The sequence below is a fragment of the Aptenodytes patagonicus genome, chromosome 5 (assembly GCF_965638725.1).
Source record: "Aptenodytes patagonicus chromosome 5, bAptPat1.pri.cur, whole genome shotgun sequence".
Classification (NCBI taxonomy): domain Eukaryota; kingdom Metazoa; phylum Chordata; class Aves; order Sphenisciformes; family Spheniscidae; genus Aptenodytes; species Aptenodytes patagonicus.
In genome coordinates, this window is record NC_134953.1 from 38,995,104 (window position 1) to 39,018,714 (window position 23,611).

Here is a 23,611-nt window from a genome sequence, read left to right on the forward strand (position 1 = left end):
ATTTGCATCTTGTTTTGATTAACTTTATTTTTCACTCTTCCCTCTTTCTCCTTTCCTTAAAAAAAAAAAAAATCCCTACATTAATTATGCTTTTAAGTCTACTCTTTGCTGAGCAGCTAAACCCCCCCAGCATCACCTTAGCAATGAAAAGGCAGGTCGGGGGGGGGGGGCAGCGGGGACCCCCGAGTCTGGCACCGTGGCTGCCTTTGCCCCAGCCGCATCCACGACTAAAAAAGTTGGGAAGAACCACCAAAGATGCCCAAACCTCAAAAATACCCAGGTTTGCAGTGACTGGGATCTCTGAAGTCCTAATTCAGGCTACAAGTGTTTATGGCTCCAGATACACATATACATGCACACATGGGGCCATAAATCTGTGTGTGTATATGCATATATATATACACGTGTATATGTATTTGTGTGTATATACACATGTTTATGTTTATATATAAATACATACATTTTTGTGTCTATGCTGCATTGGTTTAGGGAGAAAGCGAGGATGGACTCAAATCTGGCACAACTCCGTGCATCCACCAAATTCAGGCGACGGCGCCCCAGCACTTCAGAGCCACTTTTCAAATCACACCCCACTAGCAATTAAGCACCTGCCTAAAAAGACTGATTTTTAATTTACAATATTTTTATTGCATCCAAAAGAACCCCAGAAATTCCCACATTCTAAGGCAGTTTCGGGGCTCACCCCTCCCTCCCCACAGCCCCAGGTTTTGGGAAAACAGTCTTTTTCCTCTGCCCCCCCCAGGAGAAAGCAGCGGGGGCTCCCCACACCCCAACCCTACACGAAGTCCCCGCGGAAAGGGCGGGAGGTGCCCCCCTGCGCCTGCCAGCGGCCCCGCAGCGTGCACAGGGGCTTGCCCTCCAGGCTCTCCAGCTCGGGGAAGCCCAGCTGGTTCAGGACCTCGTAGACCCCGGCCACCGCCGCCACCTGAAAGCGGAGGGAGAAGAGAGATTAAGACTCCCCCCAGCATCCTTGGGATGCTTTTGCCACCTCCCGGGTGAAGATGCAGGGGGAAGGTCCCGAGCATCTCCCTGCATCCAGGTACCCACCCGCCTCCCGCGGCCACCCCAGCTTTCCTCCACCCACAGTTTATACATTTCATAAGCCGCTTCCTCGCTGCTGGGGTCAGCCTTCGCAGGGTTTGTTGGCTTTGGCACCCTTCTGCCAAAAAGCTACAGTGGCGCCTTGTTTTTTCTAAAAATGCAGAGATTATGCAGTGGGAAGGGGCGCTTTTGGGGTCAAAAGCTCCTTTTATCAGCAGGTTGGGTGTATTTCCCCCCCTCCAGCAAACAGGGGGGACAGGGTACAGATGTAAACCCATGTATTGAAGATGCAGCATTGAAGATGCAGCATTGAAACCCACGCACCCAGCATCCAGCCAACAGCGAGCGTCACACATCTCCACCAAAAGATGGTCCAGCCCCAGCCATCGCCTCCCCCGGCACCACCGGGCAATGCAAACACCAGCGTAACGGGGATGCTGCGCCAGGGTGGGCACCGGCCACCCTCCCCTTCTCGCCACAGCCCCTTCCAGCGAGATGGGGAGGGAGGCGGATGGTGAGCGGAGCTGGCAGCCGCTGCTTTCATCTCCCGCCCGGTGGATCAAACATGCCAATATGAATTAGCAGCACTGGCGGAGGCAAGTGAAGGGATGAGGTTTTTTCCCACAAAGGCAGGCGCTGCCCGCTTAGCGCCACACAAACCCGGGGAGAGAAAAACTAATCTCTGCATAATAAAAATTAAAAAAAAAAAAAAAAAAGGCAGGAAATATGGGAAATTTGGGGTCTCTCATCCACCCCCCATTCAGTTTTTTCAGCTGTCTCCCAATTTTCTCAGATGCCCAGCGCCAGCATCCCCATCCTCCCAGGCCCTCCATCCCCTGCGCCACCCGGCCAGGCAAGACAAAGCTGGGCTGCTTTTAATTATTCTTTCCTTTCACTCCCCCAATCTGTTTGGCCAGGATATTGTGTTTTTAATAAGCTGCAAAGAGACTAGAGGTGGATTTGGGTGCAAGGAGAGCCAGCCAAGCTAACCAAGCCAGGCAGAGGGGTCCAGTGGGGTTGACTGGTGGCCTTCCACCCCCAGATGCTGTAATCGCAGCTGGCAGATCAAAATAAAACCCTGGGAAACTCAGAAAAGGGCAGGTTTGGGGTGGGGGGAGCACCGCATCCATGCGGTGGGATGCCACCCGTCTGTAGTGACCTGCTTGGCTTTTCCTGAGAGCCACCAGCCCGACAAGACGGAAGCTCACCCAGAGCGAAGGAACCGGATACGACGTCCCCGACAACCATTCAAAAAATCATATATAAAATAAAAATGGGGGTCTGCTTCCCAGCACCCTGTAAATACGAGGTGGAGCGAGATCCTGCTGGCAGCTTAGGCAGGGAAAGCCTCACCTCGCGCATCCAGAGGCTGAAGGGCCGCTGCCAGGAGTCCTTCTTCTCCAGATGCAGGTAGGCGTTGAAGAGGATCAGGTAGATGTAGCGCTCCAGGTACTGCAGGCTCCTCAGCTGCAGCATCCGCATCTCCCTCTCCTCTTTGCCCGACTTCCCCTGGAAGGAGCAAGAAACCGGCTGAGGTGGTACCCGCTTCAGGAGAGCATCCGAGAGGCAGCTCCTGCACCGAGTCCTCTTCCACGGTCCTGCTCTCCATCCCACGTGAGAAGTTTGGTGGTGAAGGACCCATGAGGGCCTCTTGTGCTAGGGAAAAACCACATATACCACTACACATCAGCCCTCTGACCCCGTTATCCCCCCGAGGAGCCCAGCCCAGCCTGCAGCCCCCGCCTGGCCTCCAGCCAAGGAGGGAGGATCACTTTGAGGACAAAAATAAGCGCATCCTTCCAGCCTGCTCCCGCTGTGGCTTGGCAGTCCAGGCTCTCATTACCTTGTGGTTTCCAGCATATAAAAACTTCCACGTTACTGTGCAGACCTCAAAAATAGATGAAGGATTGTTAAGTGCGTGGGGGGGGTGTGCCCAGGAGCCAGGAATAGATGCCCAGGTGCAAACCATAGCCGAAACCATGAGCTCCTGGACTGCAAAGCATTTTCCCAGGGAAAAAAACCATGTCCCTTTCCAGCATCCCACAGTCAGATTCAGCCTCTGCCGCCAGAGGAGGAGAAGCCATGGCAGCCACGCAGCACCCCACTCTGAGGTTGGTGACCATCGCACCTCCTATTACCATTTTTTAAATATATACATTAAAAACTATATTATTATTATAGATGTTATTTTAAGAACAGATGAGCCCTGCAGTGATGCCTCTTCTAGGAATAAATAAATAAATAAGGAATAAACAGCCAGCTGGCATAAAAGCCCTGATCCCACAGTCAATCCCGCTGCGAACCCCGCAGACCATCCCAAAGAGCAGCAATTCCTTGCTCCGATGTCAGCACCAACCCGCCCTCAGGGACAAGCCCGCTCCACTTTCTCTAGGTCCTTCTCCAGCCGCTCATTGCCACAGCACGCAAACATTTCCACCCGTGGGCTTTGAAAATCGGGGTTTGTTCAACCCATTTGCACCCCTATTCATGGCAGCACCAGGCAAGCGGTTCTGTCCTTGGAAAAGGTGACTCCTCTGCACCTATGTGCCAGTATTTGCAGAGAGCAGATCCTATTATCCTATTATTTACCATGTTATTATATTATCCTATTTAATTTTTATTTTATTATCCTATTATTTGTCTTTTATCCTATTATTTATTCTTTTCTTCTATTCTCCTATTTTTTCCTCCCAGTTAGGGGCGGGAAGGGGCAGGACCAAATGAACACAAGTACCAGAGCACCTTTTCTTTCCCTCCTGCTGGCCCCAGCCCTGCAAATCATCTCCTGGCAAGCTCCAAAAACTGCAAAGCAGCGTCAGCCCCAGGCGCACAGCATCCATCCCGTGATGCCGCTGGTTCACTCAAACCCCACGTTTCTCTAAACACTAACCACGGCTTAATTAAAAGTCCATTAGGGCAATGCCTAGACTATACAATTCCCGTAATTCTCTTTTTCAAGCTACCCATCACTGGGGAAAAAAAAAAAAATAAAAATTAAAGCATTTGCATGTGCATCCAGCCAAATCCAACGGGATGGACGGAACAGCCGAGAGGGAAATGCAAAATGCAGGCGGTGACAAAACACTCTTCCTAGGGCAGAGGGCGCAGGGGGAGCGGATGACTCCCTGCTTATCTCGCTTTCCCACTGGGCTGCCAGGGTGAGTTGGATATGACCAGCCCGGAAACAGGATACGGCCCAGGAACACCCACGTGCTGGTCCTGACCGCCAAGCGCCGGGAAGAGGGGCAAGGAGGTCGCGGGAATTGTCTTCCGAAAAAAAACCCACACCGGGAGCAGCCCAGCGATGCTGCTCTGCCGGGGCCTTTCTCCTGGGACCCCCAAGGCTGAGCCTATAGACACAGTGAGCAGGAGCCAGCAGCAAGGCGGGGGATCATTCTGGGTCAGCGGAGAGCATAATTACATCCATAAGCAGGCAGCCGCTCGTTTAGCATGGGAGTTTTTAGCTCTGCAGCAGCAAAGCACGCAATAAAGTAGGTGAGACTTCCCACTGGCTACGTGGCCACCTCCCCGTAATACATAAAGGGGGGGGAAATAAAATAAAATGACTTATCCCCAATAATTTCACAGTAGCTATTGCTACTGCAAATGTTCAGTCCCCAGCAGCTCATCCCACAGAGCTCAGGTTTTCTCTCCCAGCCCCAAAAAAATGCAGAGGACCCCATAAACCAAGAGGCAAATGCCCGGGGAGCTGTGGATGTTACCGGGTGATTAAATGCTTTGGGTTTTCTTCCCCCGGTCAATCATTTGCAGCCATTAATTGAAAACAGGGGTCGATGGCAGCTGCGGGCAAGACCATCGCTGGCAGGGACGTGGGTCAATCCAGCCCGGGCAGGGTCAATGACGAGCTCTGAGCTCAGCCCTTCTGAGGCCCCATGAAATAGTCACACAGCTTAAAAAAAACCCAAATCTAAAAAAATTATCCTTTCTTCCCTTTATCAGCTTGCACAGAAGCTCCCATGTAAAGCCAGGCTGTGGCCCATGGGCTTGGCCGGCTGCGGGATGCCTCCTGCCTGGGCACGGATGGGTACCCTCCCGAGCTCGGAGGAGCCGGATGAGCCTTCGGGGCTGGGAGCGGAGCGGGACAGACCGGCCCTGCCCTCTGCCGGCTGCACGGCGCCGGACAGCTGGGATGTGGGATAGTGCCAGACAGGAGGGATGCGGGATACTGAATGGGATGCAGGACAGTGCCAGATGGGTGAGATGCTGGGTGGGATGGCACCGGACAGGTGGGATGCTGGCCGGGATGCAGGATGGTGCGGGATGCAGGACTGCGCCAGATAGGTGGGATGCCGGGCAGGACGTGGGATGGCACCAGAAGGGCAGTATGATGGCCGGGATGCTGGCTAGGATGCAGGATGGCACCAGACAGGTGGGATGTGGGGTGGCACAGGATGCAAGACAGCACTGGGTGACCATGACCAAAAGAGCCCTGGCACCTCTCCGGTGACATGCCAGAAAGCTTCAGCCCAAGAAACCATCCAGCTTCAGCAGGGCTGGTCCCAGAGCCCGGCTGCACCATCTGGGATCAGCTGCAACAGACCCGGGCAGCCCCATGCCGATGGGGAAGAGGGCATGCAGGTGCCGCTCACCTGCCGGTAGGTGCAGATGATGATTTCTCGGAGGTGGTAGTGCATGGGCGTCATGGTCTCGCTGACGGTGTCCAGGGCCATGTCCACCTCCTTCTTCATCCGGTGACCATCAGGCAGGAGCTGGACCACCTTCATCACCACCTGGAGTGTGGGCAGAAGTGGCAGGGGCTTCACTGGGTGCCTCCTCACCTTGACCCGATTGCTCCGTCCCTGCCCGGGAGAGGACCCAGCCCCTCCAAACAAGCAGCTGTGGCTAAGGTAGCAAGGAGTGGGTTCAGTGGGGGATCCCGAAACAGAGTCAGGCTCAAGGACTCACCTCGAACTCCCCTTTGGTGTACTTGGCATCAGGCACGCTCACTATTTCCTCCTCGCTCATCTCGGGGGTGCCCTGGGGCAGTCAGAGAGGGACGGGACGTTAGGAGGTGCATGGCCCCATCCCCCCTGCCCAACAGCTGAGCAGAAATGCAGACCCTGAAACCAACCCACCAGCACACCAGGCATCCTCCACCTCCCCTCTGCCTGGGCAGAGAAGACCAAAATTTTACCCCCACCATCCACTCTGCAAGGAGGGAGCCACATCTCTCCTGCCCTTAACCCTTCGTCCTGGGGTGGGAGCTCTTGGGAACAGGGTAAAGGCTCACCAGGGATGCACCCACACTGCTGGAGCTTGCTCAGGGCTAGGCACAGCAAGAGGCCAACGTACGGGCGTCCACCCCCCGCAGCCCACCCTGGCCCTCCCCATACTCCTTTTAACCCTCCCACTGTGCCATGGCTGCTGCGGGCTGTGCTGAGCTTCCCCAGCAGCCCCTGCTCCACCCTGACCCCCAGGGAGAGCTGCAGACCCCGGTACCCACGTTGAAGTGCCAGAGAGTGAGGACAGCGATGACCATGGCTGTGGTGGTCCTGCCCCGGCCGCTGGAGCAGTTGAACACAAAGGCTGCCTGCGAGTCCTCGGCCAGGGCGTTCTTCATCGCCTCCAGCAGCCGGTCAAAGTCCTGCCGGGAGCAAAGCCGGGGGGGGTTATGGGTGCAGCCTGCCTCCCTTCCCCACCATGGGATCCCCCTTGTCCAGCAGCCTCCAGGCTAAAATCTCCGGCTACTCGCTGCACACACCGGATCCAGCCCAGCAGCCTCGCCTCTGTTCCTGACTGGCTGAAGGCACCCAAGGTCTCCACACAGCATCTCCCAGGGGACCCTCCCTGCCCCAGCAAGCACCCTGCACTGAGCCTGGGCACACCACCATAGTCCTGGGGCTGGGTGGCACCGAGCACCCAAGTGACATTCACCCCGCAGCAGCAGGGATGGCTTCGGAAGGAGGTGGCAGCACCGTTCCATCCCCAGGGTACCTGCTCCTTGGGAGCACAGAAGTCAGGGATGGGGATGCGGCGGTAGGTCAGCCCCTGGCAGGCATTCTTCTGCTGGCTGAATATCTCCTGCATGGTCAGGCAGCTCTTGAACATCTTCATCTGCTTCTCCGCCTCCAGGTACACCTCCAGCCACTTCTGGCACTTCAGCAGGTCACCCTTCAGGGTAGCCTCTAGTTGCTGCAGAGGGTGGAGAAACCCTCACCGTAAGACCCACTCCTCTTAATTTTTTCAGGATTTTATTTTTTTAGATTCAGGCTGAGACCCCTCTCAAACACCCTGCAGCCAATGCAACACCCCACACCAGGTCCTGGCCACCGCCTCTGCCCAGGACCACGGTCCCCACCATGCTTGATGGGAGCCTCAGGAGCATCATCTCTCACCACCCTGGGCAGCTCCTCCACGTGGCCGCACTGCTGCTGGCAGCCAAGCTCTTCCGCTGCCTATCTCCTCTGGAAACCCAGCTGGGAACATCTGCTCTCCTTTCCCCGGGTGCCTTTTACCCTCACTTTCAAGCTGCGCTATAAATTCTTCGGGGGAGGATCTCCGCTTTGCTCTGCCTTTGCAAACTCTTACACAGTGACAGCGAAATCAGGAGGACTCCTTTATTTTTGCAGTACGATAAAGAGTGGGTCGACCACCTGGTTTTGCATCAGCTGGGCTGTCCCCAGCCTCCAGCAGACACGGAGGGCACAAGCCAAGCACGGCACCCGATACAACTGCTGCCTCTCATTGCCAAAAGAAATAAGCCCCAAAACAAGCAGCTCTGGGGGGTGAGGGACTATCAAAGCCTGCGGACATCGCCCACGAGGACGATGGGAGGGGGAGATCAGCCCTTGCTGGATGGGCAGAAACCCCCGCTGCCCCTAGCACCCCCCCGGCAGGCAGGAGCTCACCTCCAGCTGCTGGGGCGAGGCAGCGGGCACGGGGATCAGCTCCTCCAGGTGCCCGGGCTCCCGCAGCGTATAGATCTGCTCGTTCCCCTCCAGGACCGCTTCTTCCCGGAGGTTGATCCAGACGATGCGGGCGTGCTTCCTCTTGGCATCCGTCAGGTACCGCAGGACGCTCCCCAGGGTCTAGGGGAAGGGACAGCAAGGGTGATGGGAGAGCCGGCAGCCTGTTGTGGGTGACCCTGCCCGCTGCAGGGTGCGTGCCCCTCACCTTGGAGCTGGGCTGTGCCGTCCCGTAGACAGGCATCTTGGGCACCCGTCGGAAGTTGGCCACGCTCATCTCCTTGGCGGTGCTCAGCACGTCCGGGCAGAAGCGTTCATCCACCACCTGCAGCAGAGCAAAGCCTGGGCAAGGGGTGTCCCCCCGGCATTGCAGCTGCCCCCTCCTACCCACGGGTTTGCAGAGGGGTTCCCAGCACACCACAACCTCTCACCCATGGTCCCCACTCAGGAGAAGTCCCCAAACCCTTCCAACCCCCGCAAGCCAGGGCTCAAAGCCGCACAGCTGCATTTCAAAGGTGGGAGATGCTCTTCTTGCAGCAACACCATGCCAAAGCAGCAGCAAGCCACCAACAGCTGTGGCCTCCTTCCCCCTGCCACAGCCACCCAGGAGCACCAAGAAAGGTGAAGCTGCAGCTAGGCTTGCAGCTCAGGCTCATCTTATGGGGTGCTCCAGCATCCTGGTACCGAGGGTCTGTGGGGCCAGACACATCCGTGTGCACAGGGGGTCTGTGGCCACACGCCCATCCTTGCCGAGGATGCAGGCAGGACATGGACCTGAGACCCCAACATGGACCTGGAGACCCCAAGACTCAGCACCTGCCCTACAACAGGGAAACCCCTTGCTTCTCCCACCCCACCAAACCTCTTTGAGGGCGAGCATCCCAGGAAGGCGCCATTCCCAGGGGACAACGAGGAGCCACCAGCCCCATCCCTATGTGCAGGACAGGTACTCACCAGCACTCGCATCCCTTTGGTGATGAGGTCCCCAGTGACGGTGAGCTCTGACGAGTTCATCTCTGCCTGCAGCCGGTAGAGCTCGGGGTGCCGGCACATCCACCTGCTGAAGCTGAGGGCAAAGCCCAGGGGGTACTGCCGGCGGGGGGGCCGGGGGGGAACGCGCCATCAGCCTGGGCTCGCACCCCCTGCCCAGACGCAACCCATGACCCCACCAAAAAAGCCTGCATTTGCTTGGGAAACTCAGAGGCGGAGACCCCTTCCCTCGCACTACATGGGGAAGCCAAAAAAGAGCAAAGGAGGGTTTTTTGGGTTGGTATTTTTTTTTACCTGCTCATGAAGGTAGTAGTTGAAAGCAATCAAGTAGAAATAGCGTTCAAGGCTCTGCAAAGTCCTCTGGAGGAAATACTCTTTGGTGCTGCTCCCCTGAAAGCAAAGGCAGGTGGGATTCATGATGCCCAACACCGGCTGGTCCTGCAGCCCTGAGCAGACCGGGAGGCTGGGGAAAAGGCCCTACGCACGCTTGTTTGTGGCTGGCTGAGAAGAGAGACAAGCAAGTAGCAAACAGGCCTGAGGCATATTTTTTTATGCAGCAGGTTTTTTGGGGGGAAGAGGGGCAGAAATGCCATTTAAGCCGCTCAGAAGGTTTTTTGTGTATTCATGCTAACTTCACCAAGCTGTTTGTTTGGAAAGAAACCACTTCCAAATGAGAAGGGTGGGAGGGCAGGGGGCGGGGGGGGGGGGGGGGGGGGAACTACAAAAACCAATCTGGAATAGTTTTTTATGCTTTTTTTTTTTCTTTAAATGCAACATTTCAAGTTTTCCGTATTAAATGATGCTTAAAGACATAAATTTGCATTTCGGCTCAAACAAAACCTTCCCTTTAGCCCAAGGACACACCGGGAGCGGTTCCAACTGGACCCAAGGGGCATTTCTGTCCCAGGGTAGATACACTGTCCAGATGTTAACAGAAGACTCGAACCCAAGGGGAGGGGGTTGGTTAATGCAGGGTCCTGCCCCCACCCCGGGGTCACCTCCGTGGCCTTCAGCGAAGATGCTCGGGCAGCGGCACCCCTGGGGAGAAAGGTCCCCGTGCCAGCAATGCTGCAGGTAGGGATGCGGGGAGCCTGTCGGAGACATCACCTCCCAGCCCCATGCGCCGGGTAATGTGAGGAATGGTCAGGGACCCCCCATCTGCCTTCAGAGCCCAGCGGGACCCCCAGGACCCGCTCCAGGGTCAGCATCTCATGGGGGGTGGCAGACCCCAAATGACGCTAGACAAACTTAAGTAACAGCAAGGCTAGCTTATTAATTAGAGACATAAGCCACACGCCCTGTAATATCCTCCATTCCAAGTGTCTCCTCTTTCCCTTCATGCCCAGAAGCCTATGCAGCTGGCTTCAAGCAAGCTCTCCTCCTCATCATCTTCATCATTACCTCCCCAAACCAGGCGCTTGCCCCAGCAGAGCTATCTCCTCCCAGGGACACAACCTCAAACCCGTGGATTTTCCATAATTTGGAAACAACCCCCACGCTGCCTCGGGGCAGGGTTTGTACATCCAAACATCCCATCCAACAAATTCACCCGCAATGCCGGCACCAGCAAAGAAGCACCCAGCACAGGGTCCGCAAGCATCCCTGGACAGCCCATTGGGACCCCCCGCCCAGGATACGATGGAAAATCCTATAAAATGGGGCTGTATATGTACAGGGGGTGGGGTCGGTGAGCAGGCTTGCGCATCTCTGACATTATGTGGTTCACTCATGAATATTTACTTGTCCTTTGCAAGAGAAATCCGGCCCACTGTCATTTATCAAGAGGCAGGGCAGTGGGCTTTGCTCTGGAAACTCAAAACAAAGCCTGCGAGGATGGAGCCATGCTGGGTTTGCCGGCAGAGCAGCTTTTCTCCCCAAGTGCTTGGGTTCCTGCAATAAAAACCAGCCCTGCACTCTCACCCAAGGTAAATCTCTTAACATTCCCCTTAAACAGGCTTTTGACAAAAAGAGGGATGATCCACTCGCGTTTCAGCCGTGGAGAGCTGAGTACTGCAGGGGTCCAGCTGTGGCTCAGCATCCCACCCCAGGATGCACCTACCCCTGCATCACCATCACTTGAGGACTTAAATCTCCACTTTTACCCCCAACACAGGGCAGAAACCCACAGTCCAGCGTGATATCATTCCTCTGGGCCCAGAAAAGCCCTTCCTCTCCCCAAAAGCAAGTGGGACTCTGCCGGCTCACCCGGCAAAGCCCCCCGGTACCACCTGCAGCCCCTCCAGCCCTACCAAGCCCAGGCTGGTTTTTCCGATGGCCGAGCATCAGCCCCTCTCCCCTCCTCGTCCGCCCCCCCCAGCACATTTTCCTGGCCCGTCGCCATTGTTTAAACCTGCTCTCGCTCCATGCAGACTTCAAATAAACACTCCTCATTGCTAATTTACGGCAGTGCCCTGGCCGTTTGTTTCCCTGGTGTCGAGGATGACATAGAGCAGCCTTCCTCAGCGGGGAAGAGTCGGGGAAAGGCTTCGAGGCAGTGGGAAAATCCTCTGCCCTATGCCCAAGCTTCCCCCGCGAGTATCTGCCATCACACGAGCAGCACCAAACATACCCAAATCCACCCTAAAAAGGGGGTAAAATTTGGGGTTTGGCACTAAACACCAAAAAAGTGCCAGTAAATGCTTTCTTTCCCCACCACTTAATCATTTTCATGGTGCTTTTCTGCTCCAGCCTATTTGCTTTGGCCACACAGCACCCGATTTAGATTGTCTTTTACAACCGGCCCCGGCACTTCCACTCCGCATTCAGCATGTAAATGGGAACACTAATCTCTGAACAGGCTGGGATCGGGGCAGCGTTTCCATCTGAGCATTCTCTCTCCATCCATCCATCCATCGCCTGGTGAGGAGCCCCCCGGTCAGACAGTGGAGACCATGGCTTTCCAACGTGGAAAACCACCCTGATGGCTTTTGAAAGCAAAGGGGGGGGGGGGGAATCTACAGATAGGAAAGCTTGACCTTGAGTGACTATATTTGCAGGAAAACCTCTAAGCAACAATCCCTCCCAGCTCCCGAGGACTTTTACCAGCCAGGCTGGTATGGATTTTCCAATTTTAGAGCCGATGAAACCAGGGCACAGGATATTATTTGCCCCCGAGGTCATCTACCAGAAGCAACAGCGAAGCCCAAAACAGCCAGCTTTCCCCCAAATCCCAGCCTGCTCCATTTTATGGCTCTTAAACAACTGGGAAAAAAAAAAAAAAAAGAGAAGCTCCACAACCTTTCAGGTTTCACGTCCCTGGGAAATTTCCAGCTCACAGGAAGCTTCAGACTTCCAGAATTTACATTCTTCTCATCCCCGCGCAAAAACAGCTTGATAAATTACCCCGCGCAGGCAGCTTGCATCCGAGCGATCCTCTAATTAACGTACCTGGATCTGATAGTCCTCCCCGATCCCTTCCAGCTTCTTCTTGTACTCGTAGATGGCTTCCTTCATGTCATGCATCTCCGAGCAGGAGGCGATGGCACCATCCACCTTGCAAGGAGCAAGCAGAAAGCCGCTCAGCAAGCCCCGGAAGGGGGTCGGACTGACCTTACTCCCTCCCACCCACCCTGCTGGGGGTTTCGCCGGCACCCCCTTACCTCCTCGACTATCTGCTGGCCTTTGGGGACCATCTCGGTGAAGGTCTGGATGACCCGAAGCCTGTCCCTGGGAGATGTTTTAGGCAGGTGGGGGAGGCTGGGGTGGGAGAAGAGAGAGATCAAACCGGCCCAGGGGGCACGAGCATCCCCCCTGCCCCAGCCCCGGGGGCTGCCCCACTTACTCGGGCTTCTGGGCGGCTCCTCGGTGGTGGTGGAGGATGAGCGTGCCCATGGCCATGGCCAGGTTGGTCCTGCCCACACCGGTCTGGCAGCCAAAGAGCAGTGCCGGCGGGGGTCTGCCAGGGTCCCGCCGCAGCAGGCTGGGGCTCTCCTAGGAGGGAGGGACAGAGGGATGGGGACCACAGGGGCATCCAGGAGAGCCGGTTCTGCCACCACCGTGGCCGGGGTGGAGGTGATGGCCCTGCCCAGGCGTGGAGGGGTGGGTGGCATCTCCCCTTTGCTCAGGGGATGGCACGGATGGACCGGGACAGCACAATGGGCGGTCCATCTACTGCGTCCCCACGCCCTCCCCAGCTGCCAGCGGTCATTGGCCTGTCCACCCCACAGGAGATGTTCCCACCACCAGTCCCCAAGCCACCGAGATGAAAACTCCCAGGGGAAAGAAAAAAAAAAAAAAAAAAAAAAAAAAAGAGAAGCCCTGCCATCGAAAGCCTTGGCATCAAATCCAGATCATTTCTCCCAAACTAGTTTAGGGAAGAGCCACCTCTGCAGGGATGCTGGGAGGTGGCGAGGGATGGTCACCTCCAGCCAGAGGTAGGGACAAGCAGCTGGACAACATGGACTTCTCCAGCAGGGTCTACAGCAATGGGAACGGGATGCAACCTCAGGCACAGGCATCTTCTAACGGGCAGCATCAAGCCAAAAGCAGAAGAAGATGCTCTCAGGGAGTCACGCTCCCCGACAAGGCATCCTTGCTCAGGCGCAGGAGCAAATCCCAACCCGACGTGGCCCTGCGGGCTGGGTGCTTTTGCTCAGCTCACCCTGAGGAAGCGGATGAAAGCATCGAACTGCTCCTCCAAAGGGGCTCCCTCGGCGGGCAGGGGCAGCCGGTGGTACCTGCCGGGCACGGGGACAGCCCTCATTAGGAGGATGGGGCCGTGGGGGGGCTTCGTCCCCACCACGGTGGAGGACATGTGGCTTAAGAGGGTATCAAGAGGAAAGGCAGCCCAGCTTGCAAAAGCAAAGGCACCGACCATATGTGAGGAGGAGGAGAAGGAGGAGGAGGAGGAGGAGGAAGGGCAGCACCTGTAGGAGGGTAGGAGGAAGACAGGTCTGCGGTAGACCTCCTCCGTCACCTGGATGTCCTCCTCGCACTGCACCCGCACGGCATGGGGCTCGTCCCGCAAGCGCTCAATGTCGTTGTAGACGTAGTAGACGCTCTCGCTCAGCTGCGCAAAGTCGTGGATCTAGCAGAGATGGAGACCACCATCAAAACCTGTGGGGCATCCACCACCTCCGACAACCCCTCCGCTCATCTTTGAGCTGGGGGAATGCATGCACCCCGTTATTGCTGGGGTGATGACCCCCCCCATCCCGTCCCATCTCACCTCCTTGCGGATGGCCAGCTCCAGGCTCTCCGTCCGCAGCCCCCGCTGCAGGCGCTGGAGGTTCTCGTGCAGGTTCTCCTTGCCCCGGGGGGTATAGGACACAAAGTCCCCCTCCAACCGCAGGAAGACCACGGGCTCCTCACGGATGCAGAAGAAGACGCACTCCTGTGAAGAGGGGAAGAGTCTGCCCAAAAGCTCTCCTGCCTTTTTCCACCCCAATTTCGACCATCCCACCAACCTTGTGGCCCTCTCTCTGCAGCTTCTGCAGCACGAGCTTGAAGCCGTTGAGGCTGGGTTGCCCCATGCCGAACACGGCATAACCTCCTTTGGCTTGTCGGAAATTGGGAGCGCCGCAGCTGCCGGTAGTGTTCAAGACATCTAATTTGCCATATACATCCCTGACCATGAAATATTTCCCCTGCAAAACAAGACGGGCAGAGAGAAGATGGGGAACAAGTGGATTTGAGCAAGCAGGCTTGAACACAGCTGGGAAGAAAAGTGGCTTTTTCTTGGTGATCTTCAAAATTAGCCCCAAAAAACCCCGAGGTCCCCAAACCGCAGGCTGAAATGGGTTTGGCATGGGGTGGCAGTGATACTCACCTGCACAAGGTAGTGTTCCAGTGTGGCCTCAGAAATGCGTCCCACCGTGTAGTTGGCCTTCATCAGGTCATCGTGGATCTGAAACTCCTCCCTGCAGTTGTACCTGCAAAAGCCACGTGCGGGTGGGTAAAGGAAAAAAAAAATGGCATAGGTAAAGATTAAAAAAAGCAATATTTAGGGAAGATGGTGCAGAAAAACAGAGGTCTGGAAGCAGCAGCAAGGGGATGCAAGAGGCTACCAAGGACTTACGTGATGACCACAGGCGCCACTTTGTTGGTGATGATGGACTTGGCCTTGCTGTTGTGGAGCCCCAGCGTCTGGAAGGAGTGGATGCTGAGGGAGTGCTGGTCCTCCATGCTGCCGTCGCCCGGCACCCCGCTCTCCAGGGGGGATGCCGAGACTGCCTGCTGCGCCGCGCTGGCGGTCGTACCCATAATCCGCAGGCTGCTGCACCAGGACGGGGAGGCAGCAGCGACCGCAGGGAAAACAAGGAGAGAGAGAGGGGGAGGAGGAATTTTTTTTTCAGTTGCTCCCGTTTTAGGAAGGGAAAATCCTGGGCGGGCACACGGCACCTCCCCGCCGACAGCCGGGAAGGACAGGCCGGGGGAAGAAATGCTAACCCAGCCCTTTCCCTCACGCTCCTGCAAAGGGCTTTCTTCCTCCCTGCCTGCCATGCGGCTCCCTCCATCAAGGAGGGTCCGGACCCGGAGCAGCCGAAAGTGGGGCTGGGGAAGCTGGGGTGGGAAAGGCAAAACGCTGGATCCAGCCCCCCCACATCTGCTGAGTCAGCAGATGGCACTGCAGAGGGACCCAGCAGCTCCCCGTCCCAGCACAGCCCTTAACCTCGTTCTCCGCTTTCACAGCACCCGTAAACCACTCCAGGGTCCCTCCCCAGGTGGAAAACGCTTGTACGCCAAGTATATTTTACTAAATATTTAGTGATTTAGGAGCTGCCAGCATGCCTGGAGCAGCGAGCGAGGCTCAGGGAGGTTGCTCCCCAGTCCAGGCTGTGCATGCATGTGCGTGCACACACGCATGTCAATGCACGTGCAAGCAGAGGAGGAGCTGGTGGGGTGGGGGTTGTGGAGCGCCTGCATGTTATTTTGCAGCCTCAGAAGTTGTGGGAGGCAGCAAGGAAGAAAGGTGCCCCCTGCACAGCGATAAATAATCCTGCAGTGCTGAGAAACCACCTTGATTGCCCCGGAGGCATCAGGAGCCTCGAGGCAGCGGAATGAGGGATTTCCTCCAGCTATTAACGAGCAAATCTGAAAGCTGCCTTTAAAGCAGCCGGTTATTCCCATACTGGAGGAGCACCCTCTCCCCCAGGGCAGGTGGGGGACCCCAGAAGCAGATCCCCCCATCCCCAGGGAGCTCATCCCTAAACAAAGATGAAAGCAAAAGGGCCAGCCCGGGGCGGGGGGGCTGGCGGCGGCCAGGAGCATCCTGCCACACTCGACCGGTCCAGGACAATGCGCCGACTGTCTGCGCCAGCCAGGGCCGGATCCTGGTAACCAAGTGAAGCCAGAGATGGCAAGGGGGTAGCCTGGAAAAAAAAACAAAACTCTGCCCACCCCTACCAAGACGGTCCCCAGTAAAATCTCCTTTGTACTGATGCTGCAAGGGGAATAACCCTGGCAGCATCCAAAGGGGGATGGTACCTGCTCGGTGGCGATACACAGCGCTGGGAAACCAGGGGTGGCTTTAACCCAGCCCTACAAATGCTTTTGCAGCTGCTTCGGCTGCCTTGCAAGCAGTACAGGATCAGTCCCTTACTGCAATCCCAGGGAATGCAATGCCCCCAGCAGCTGCAAATGCTTCAAGGCAGGGAAAAGCCTCCGGAAAATGTGCTATTTCGAGACGGCCATGCCCCGGCAGAGATTTTCCCCTCCTCCCCACCTTCCTTCCCTGCTCCGCAGAAAACTTGTTGCTCTACCATGAATTTTCTGCACCATTAGGCATTCTCGTTTCTTTTACATGCGAGAGAAGGGGAAAAAAACCAAAAACAGTTGTTTCAGGCCAGTGCCATTTCTCCAAGTCCCCTTATGCTTTTCTTTCACATAAACGCTGCTGGGGCAGAAATAAAGCAAAAATAAAAAAAACATATAGGGAGGTTTTGAGTGTTTCAGAGCAGGCGCTCATGGCTTTGGAGAGCTCAGCCAGCAAGCAGGAGGGGGACATTCAGCCAGGATGCTTTTTTTTCCTTATTTTGCTCAGAATCGGTGCATCTTTTCAAAAGCAGCCGGCGCAGCGCTATGAGCTGTACCGATCCCGCTGGGTTTGCTCCAGCATCCCTATGCCGGGGGATGGAGACTCACCCCACAACTTGCAGGCAGACGCAGGCAGCTTCTATATTTCCTTCGTCATCCTGCCCCCACCGCAGTCACCCACCTTCGCCGTAAATCCCCCAGGGATATTTTTTTGCCCGACAAACCACACCAGCAAATAACAGACATAAAAGACGCCGGGCAGATTTGAAAATGGTCTTTCAAACCACAAAATGAATGGAGAGAGGAAATCACATTTCAGCTTCTTTCCCCCCCTCGACTGGGCAGGCAAAAGCAAGCATCTTCTAGAAAAGTACCAAAATGACCCAAAATGGGTGCTCTGGGCAACCAGGGAACTGCTCTAAAAGCCACTGGAAGAGGGAAGCGCTGGTGTTATCCATATGGGAGCAGCTGTTTACTGGTACCTCTGCATTCGATGGGAGCGGGATGGCTTACACCCTCCCAGTGACCAACCTGCAAGCTGGGACATAAAATGGGATGGCTGGGGCAGCAAAACCCTATCCCAGGAAACAAGATAAAGTGATCTTGCCTGAAAACTCTCCCAAATATCGCTGGTGGCTGCGACGAGAAGAGATGCAACGGAGCCACCATCACAGCCCAGCCAAGGAGGGGCAGGAGCCCAGGGACCAGCCTGTGAGGGACCAACCCACCAAAGGGCTCTGGATTAGGCTAAATATCAGGGTTTTTTCCCCAATAGTTGAACACAGTTAGCAAACACTAAGCAGGTGCTTAGGCAGGCAACTTACCCTTAAAAAAAAGTAGTTTTATTATTTTACCTGTATTTAAAAGAACCCCACTGCATCCAACGTCTCAGCCTGGAATGTTAAGATCTGAGTTATTCCCAAATAATCAGCCGAGCTGGTGGGGCTTTGCTCTGTTTTCATGCCACTATGAAAAGTTAGGAGGCTCAGATGCAATCCGTGTGGATTTTATGATGGCATTAGCCATCAGCCGGGGTGAGCCGGTTTTGAGCATCCCTTCCCTTGCACGACACCGTATTTAGGGGTTTCCTTTCTAGGAGAGAGAGGATGCAGAGACAAAACCCCCTGCACAGCATCCTTGCCTCCTGTCTGCATCTTTTCCCCAGGGCAAGGGGCACAGGGACAAACCCCAGAAATACTCACCCAGCCCGCTCAGCCCCTCGCTGGCACTCGCAGCCCTAATCTCAGGGACCTAAAAGCCAAGCCCGAGAGAAATCATGGCTGTGGCCCGTTAACAAAGAGCCCATTTTCTCCCCAGCCACAAAAAGGACCGACACCCTGCAAGAGGGCATCCTGCCCGAACAAACCGGCGCTGTTCTTCTCCAGGTGTTTTGCCTAAATTCAAAGCTCCAGCAGCCGCTGGTTAATTATTCCTGCTGCCTAATGAGAAAGCGGAGCCTACAGGCGGGAAATGTATAGATGCTTCCCTTCCCCTGTAGACCCTCTCCCAGCACAATCAGCCCTGCCGAGCCTGGGGCGGACGGGGAATGCCAGAGGAGCCACAGACAGCACTGGGATGCTGCTTGAGCATCCCGAGAGATGACACGGGGGCTCTGCGGCCTCTCCCACATAAGTCACGGTGAGGTACAGCGCTCAGGCCCCCACCTCCCCGCCTCACAGAGACGCTCCTCTCCCCCACCACCCAGCATGGGGGTTATTCCCGCGCCCGGGGACTTGGCAAGGACTCAAAGCCGGAGCAAACAATGGACTAAATATAGCGGGGGGTGGCCGGGCTGCAGCTGCAGGATGCATCTGCCCCGGCCGCCACGATGAGGAGGAAGCGTGCACTTGCCCAGCCACCTCATTGTCAGCAGGAAATAAATCAAATAAATCTCCCTCCGTGCATCCTCAGATAGAAAAAACTATTTTATAGGTTTTTTTAATAAAATGCAAAGCCCTTTGGGAAGCAGCAGCAATTGCAGCATCCTCCTAAGGCAACCATCCCTCCCCTGCGCGCGGGGCAGCCCTAGCAGTTTTTCAGCACGGTTTTTCAGTTTTTCGGCATGGATGCATCCACGAGGGACCGGGGGGCACCTGGCACCGCTGACCCAAGCAGGGAGGCAGGAAACACCGCGGTGGCCGGCAGGAAGCCCTGGTGCTGCCGGAGGAGCATCACCGAACCCCGGAGGAAGCACTGGAGCCGAGCCCCCCGCCCCAGCGTGCTCTTTAACCCTCTTTTTCAAAAAACAGTGAAAATAAAACAACACACAAACAGCAAGCCCTTTTCCAGGGGAGCCCGCGCGTGTCGGGAGATATCCCGGAGCAGAGGCTGCATGGGAACCGGGCTCCTGTTGTTCCAGGTGATGCCAGAAGGAAGCAGCTTGGCTTATTAAAAAAACTTAATTAAACAAAAAGGAAAGGTAAGAAGTAACATACTAAGTCGTGGTTTATTTGAAACGCATCATTCGCCCGCCAAGCTGCAAGGGTGAAATAAGGCAAGGAAGCAACACGACCCAAAATGCCTTAAACCAACACAAAAGCGCTTTGCAATGGGGAGGAAAAGGCTCTGGAAAGCCAACTTTGCAGCAGACAGCTCTGATTTTACAAGCCTTGGTTGTGTTGTTATTATTTTTAAACAAGAAAAGCAACCTCCCTCCATTCTCACAGGCTCTGGGCTCCTCAGAGAGCCAGTGTCAACAGCCAAAAATATAACTAAATAAGCAGCGTTTCCTAGAAAGTACAGAGGTATTTCTCAATCAGGCCGAGATCAGTGATACCAATCCCCTGCATGCCCTGTGCTCCACCACCGGCATCTGCCAGGGAGTAGGGGGAAGCATCAGTGGGATGCCTTCCCCCAAATCCAAGCAGCAGTGCCAGGATAACGAGGACCCGGCATTTCACACCCCCTCCCCAACACGCTCCTGCCTTTTGGCAGAAAACCAAGCGCCACATCCCCATCCTCCACATGACCAACCCGCCTGTAGTTACTTGATTTAAAAGTCCTTACCCTGAAGTCAGGGAAAGCTGTTTGAGACAGGGAGCAGGGTGAGAAAAAGAAGGCATCCAGGCATGTCACTCCAGAAATGTGGGTGCGACTCTGCACCCTGCCATGGAGGCAGCTACCGATGGGGAGGATGCTGGTACCTGTTGGGAGGTACCGGGAGTGGTAACCAGGCTGCAGCCCCCTCTCCCAAACCTGGTTTACAGTGAATTATTAATCAGCAGCGTCAAACCTTCCTCGCTAAGCAAAGCCTGGGCAATGCACGGAAGGAATTAAGATATAAACATGAGTGTCTCATTAGCAGGATACAAAACAGACTTGGCTTTTTTGGCTGAGCCACCTTGACTTTGCACAGAGCCCACCTGTAATGGCTAACAGTAGCCCAGGTGCAGGATGCCCTTTGGATGAGCAGCTACCGCATGCACCCTCTCCCCTCCAAAAAACTCCTTTACTGCCCTTTTTAAAGACCCCCGCCAGGTCCCCTCGCACATCACACCGGTCCCTGGGGTGCTGCTTCACAGGGCCAAGAGGCGAGAGGCGGTTCATGGACACGCAGGAGGTGCTCAGGCTGCCTGATGTTTAAGTGCAGGGTTTTATCAATGAGCATCAATGGAAAGAGGAACAAAGCCCTAATTTGCAAGCGCCAGCGCTGCCGGTTGTGCCGTCAGCTCGCTGCCAGCGGTTTCAAGGTCTGCGAGCATGCTTACTGAAGAGTTTCCTTTCAACAGTGCAAAGAAAAAAAAGCCATAAAGGATGGAGATAAAGGCCGGGGGCATCTCCAAAGAGACGACCGTCCTGCAGAGGAGCTTTCCTCCAACACCAAATACTCCCCGACTCACCAGGAAGCACCACGGCCCCACGCCCAAATCCACTCCGCCAAATTTTTCACCCTGTGCTATTTCCACCTCCTCCCCGCAGGAGGTTTTGCGGCGTGACCCCGCACCGGCTGGCAGCAGGGGGGGTCCCCGAGGGTGGGGACCCTGGGGTGGCACCCACGGCGCAGCACCCCACTCCCAACCCCAGGAGGCTCAGCGCCACGAGAAGCCCGGCCAGGGCGTTTCGGGAAGGCGAGGGCTATGATTTTGTGCTATTCATAGCTAACCACCGGCTCCCCTCCCGACAGGGAAGGCTGGCAGAGCAACGGGACGGCTCCATTTACACGGGGCTGCTTTTCAAAGCCGGGCTGCTGCAGACCACACCTTTTGCAACACAAGCAGCACCTTATGCGCACCCGCCATCGCGCGTGCCTTTGCACACTTGGTGGTTTTGCATGCGGTAGCGTGCGGAGCTCGCTCTCCTGGATTCTCTTCTCCCTCACCCTACTCTTAAATAAAGCAAAATCAGGCAAATCCCGGGGTGTATTTGCTCACAACAGAGACCTGCCGGTTATTTTTAGGCTCCGTGTCATTCGTGCAAAGACATAATCACTTCCTGCCTTCCAGGAAGGAAATGTCCCACCACTGCTGCCTGCATGCCTGCCTGCCTGCTCCCTCCCCAGGCAAAGCCTGCATGCTTCCAGCACGGCCACCCCAAAACCGGCTGCCCCCCCCATCCGGGGGGGGTTAACAACCAGGACACAGCTTGGGATGTCACGAGTGCCACAGTCCCAAGCGCTGCAGGGAGAAGAGGTGGTGTTCACCCCCCCAGCACTAACAGCAGTGATGCACCGGGGAAATGGTGGAGGAAGGGGTCCGGAAAAGTCCGGCAGCCATAGGAAATGCAGCCTGGACACAGTTTCTGGAAGTTTTCAGCCCCGGCAGCTACAGATGCTGAGCAGGAGCTCAGCGAGAGCAAGCAGCCCGTCCTCCTAGGACATCCTCCGCATCCCAGCTCTGCCTGGGTGACACAGCAGTAAGGGTGACCCCGTCCTACACAGGGGCAGGAGCCCACCAGGCTCTGCGACGTACCCCGCATGTACGTGCCAGTGGAAAACCCATCGTTGAGTGATCCCAGCTTTTCTGCACCTCCTGTGATCCCCAAATGAGAGGCTGCGGAGCCAAACCCCAGACCGGGATGCTCCCTGAGCAGGAAAGGGACTGCGGTTACATCCACTCCTCTTCCTCCTCCATCTTCATCCTCCAGCAGGGAGCCATCCCACAGCTCCCGGTTTCAGAGCCTGCTCCCCAGACAGCTTTTGGGGGTGTAAGGGAAGCAGACAAGAGATGCAAACCCCAAAACTCACTTTGGGGCACTCCGGCCACAGCGGGCACGGCCGGCACCGGCAGACAGCCGTGCCAGGCCCCCTGCCTGGGTCAGCCTCCTGCAGGGCTGGCTTCCAGGCACCAAGAGGGAGAGAAAAGCCCCTTTTAAATAGGAAAGGGGACTGCAAAGGCACAAGAGCTGGGAGGATGCCGCGGGGTGGATGCTGGGCCTCAAAACTAGTTATCCATCTATTTTCTAGAGGTTTGAAGCACAGCGTTGGCTATGGATAAACCCTCCTTGCTGGGGTTTGGGCACCTCATGGCCACGCTGTGGGGTTTGTGTTCCTGGGGCAAAACATAGCTTCCTCCCACCGCCCCCTGCCTTGGCTCTGGGGCAAGGGGACCCCTGCCCAACAAGCACCCCGGGCCCCGCGGGAGGAAGGCTGCTCCCAGCAGCGGCACCTGCCTCCCTCTCCCGATGGGGGAGATGGCAGCAAACCCCCCAGCGTGGCGCTGGAAGGGTGCCGCTCGGCTCCAATTCGGTACCCCACGGCTGAGCCTGCCCCCTCCCTCCCCTTCACCACGCACCCGGCTGGGAAATGACACCACCCCCCCCCCAGGGAGGGGATGAGCGGGGGAGCCGGCCCCGGTGGGGGGGATGCCCGGTCCCGGGATGCCCGGCCCCCGGGCGGGGGGGGGATGCCCGGCCCCCGGGCGGGGGGGATGAGGTACCTGGCAGCGGCTCCGGGCTCAGCTCCCGCGCCGTGCTGGCCGCGCCGTCGGACACCCCATGGGGGCAGCGGGAGCGGGGTGGCGGGAGCGCAGCCCCGCGGCCGCCCCGACCGCCGGAGCCTCGGCGGGGGGAGGAGGCGGAGACGGAGACGGAGGAGGGGCAGCGCTGCCGCTCGGCCCCACGCCGCGCCCGCCGGCTGCCGAGCACCGCCCGGCACCGCCCCCCGCCCCGGGACGCTCCCCCGGGCCCGCCCCGGGCCCACCACGGGCCCGCCCCGCCGTGGTGCCCGAGCACGTTGCACCCCCCAGCCCCGCGGGGGCCCGCCGGCCACAGCACCGGCCCCCTCGGGGACCCCCAGCACACAGCATCCCCCAGCCGCAGCACCCATCCCCTCGGGGACCCCCAGCACACAGCATCCCCCAGCCGCAGCACCCATCCCCTCGGGGACGCCCAGCACACAGCATCCCCCAGCCGCAGCACCCATCCCCTCGGGGACGCCCAGCACACAGCATTCCCCAGCCAAACTGATCCTTCACATCCCCTCCCGGTGCCAACCCCCTGGGACAGACAGGGAACCGGCAGATGCCACCACCCCAGCCAGGTTCAGGAGGACAAGAGCAGTTTTGGGACCATCAAGGCACTGCCTGCACCTTTCAAAGCCAAAATGCCCTTTTCCTCCCCAGAAATGGGAGAGGAGGGAGGGATGTGTGTGATGGGGGCCAGGGCGAGGGATGCTGCTAGATCCAGGCTGGGACTGGTGTGAAACAGCCTGCAGGGAGCCCCTG

General features: G+C 56.8%; 1 protein-coding gene across 2 annotated transcripts; it reads right to left on the reverse strand.

The window, feature by feature from the left end:
- Positions 1 to 625: 625 nt before the first annotated feature.
- On the reverse strand, positions 626 to 22,923 carry PALD1 (phosphatase domain containing paladin 1). Of its 2 annotated transcripts, none has more exons than XM_076339424.1 (20): positions 22,826 to 22,923; positions 14,995 to 15,189; positions 14,746 to 14,848; positions 14,384 to 14,563; positions 14,146 to 14,310; positions 13,844 to 14,004; positions 13,579 to 13,654; positions 12,760 to 12,908; positions 12,578 to 12,674; positions 12,366 to 12,470; positions 9,273 to 9,368; positions 8,943 to 9,077; positions 8,197 to 8,313; positions 7,932 to 8,111; positions 7,018 to 7,215; positions 6,527 to 6,667; positions 5,989 to 6,060; positions 5,673 to 5,813; positions 2,416 to 2,571; positions 626 to 946 (listed from the first exon to the last, which is right to left on the reverse strand). In XM_076339424.1, exons 2-20 carry the CDS (start codon positions 15,177 to 15,179, stop codon positions 797 to 799), a joined length of 2,607 nt encoding a protein of 868 aa, XP_076195539.1. In that variant the 5' UTR covers positions 15,180 to 15,189; positions 22,826 to 22,923; the 3' UTR covers positions 626 to 796. The 2 variants fall into 2 exon arrangements, with proteins under 2 accessions (XP_076195539.1, XP_076195538.1); XM_076339423.1 differs by having other exon boundaries at positions 14,995 to 15,192.
- Between the last annotated feature and the right edge of the window lie 688 nt (positions 22,924 to 23,611).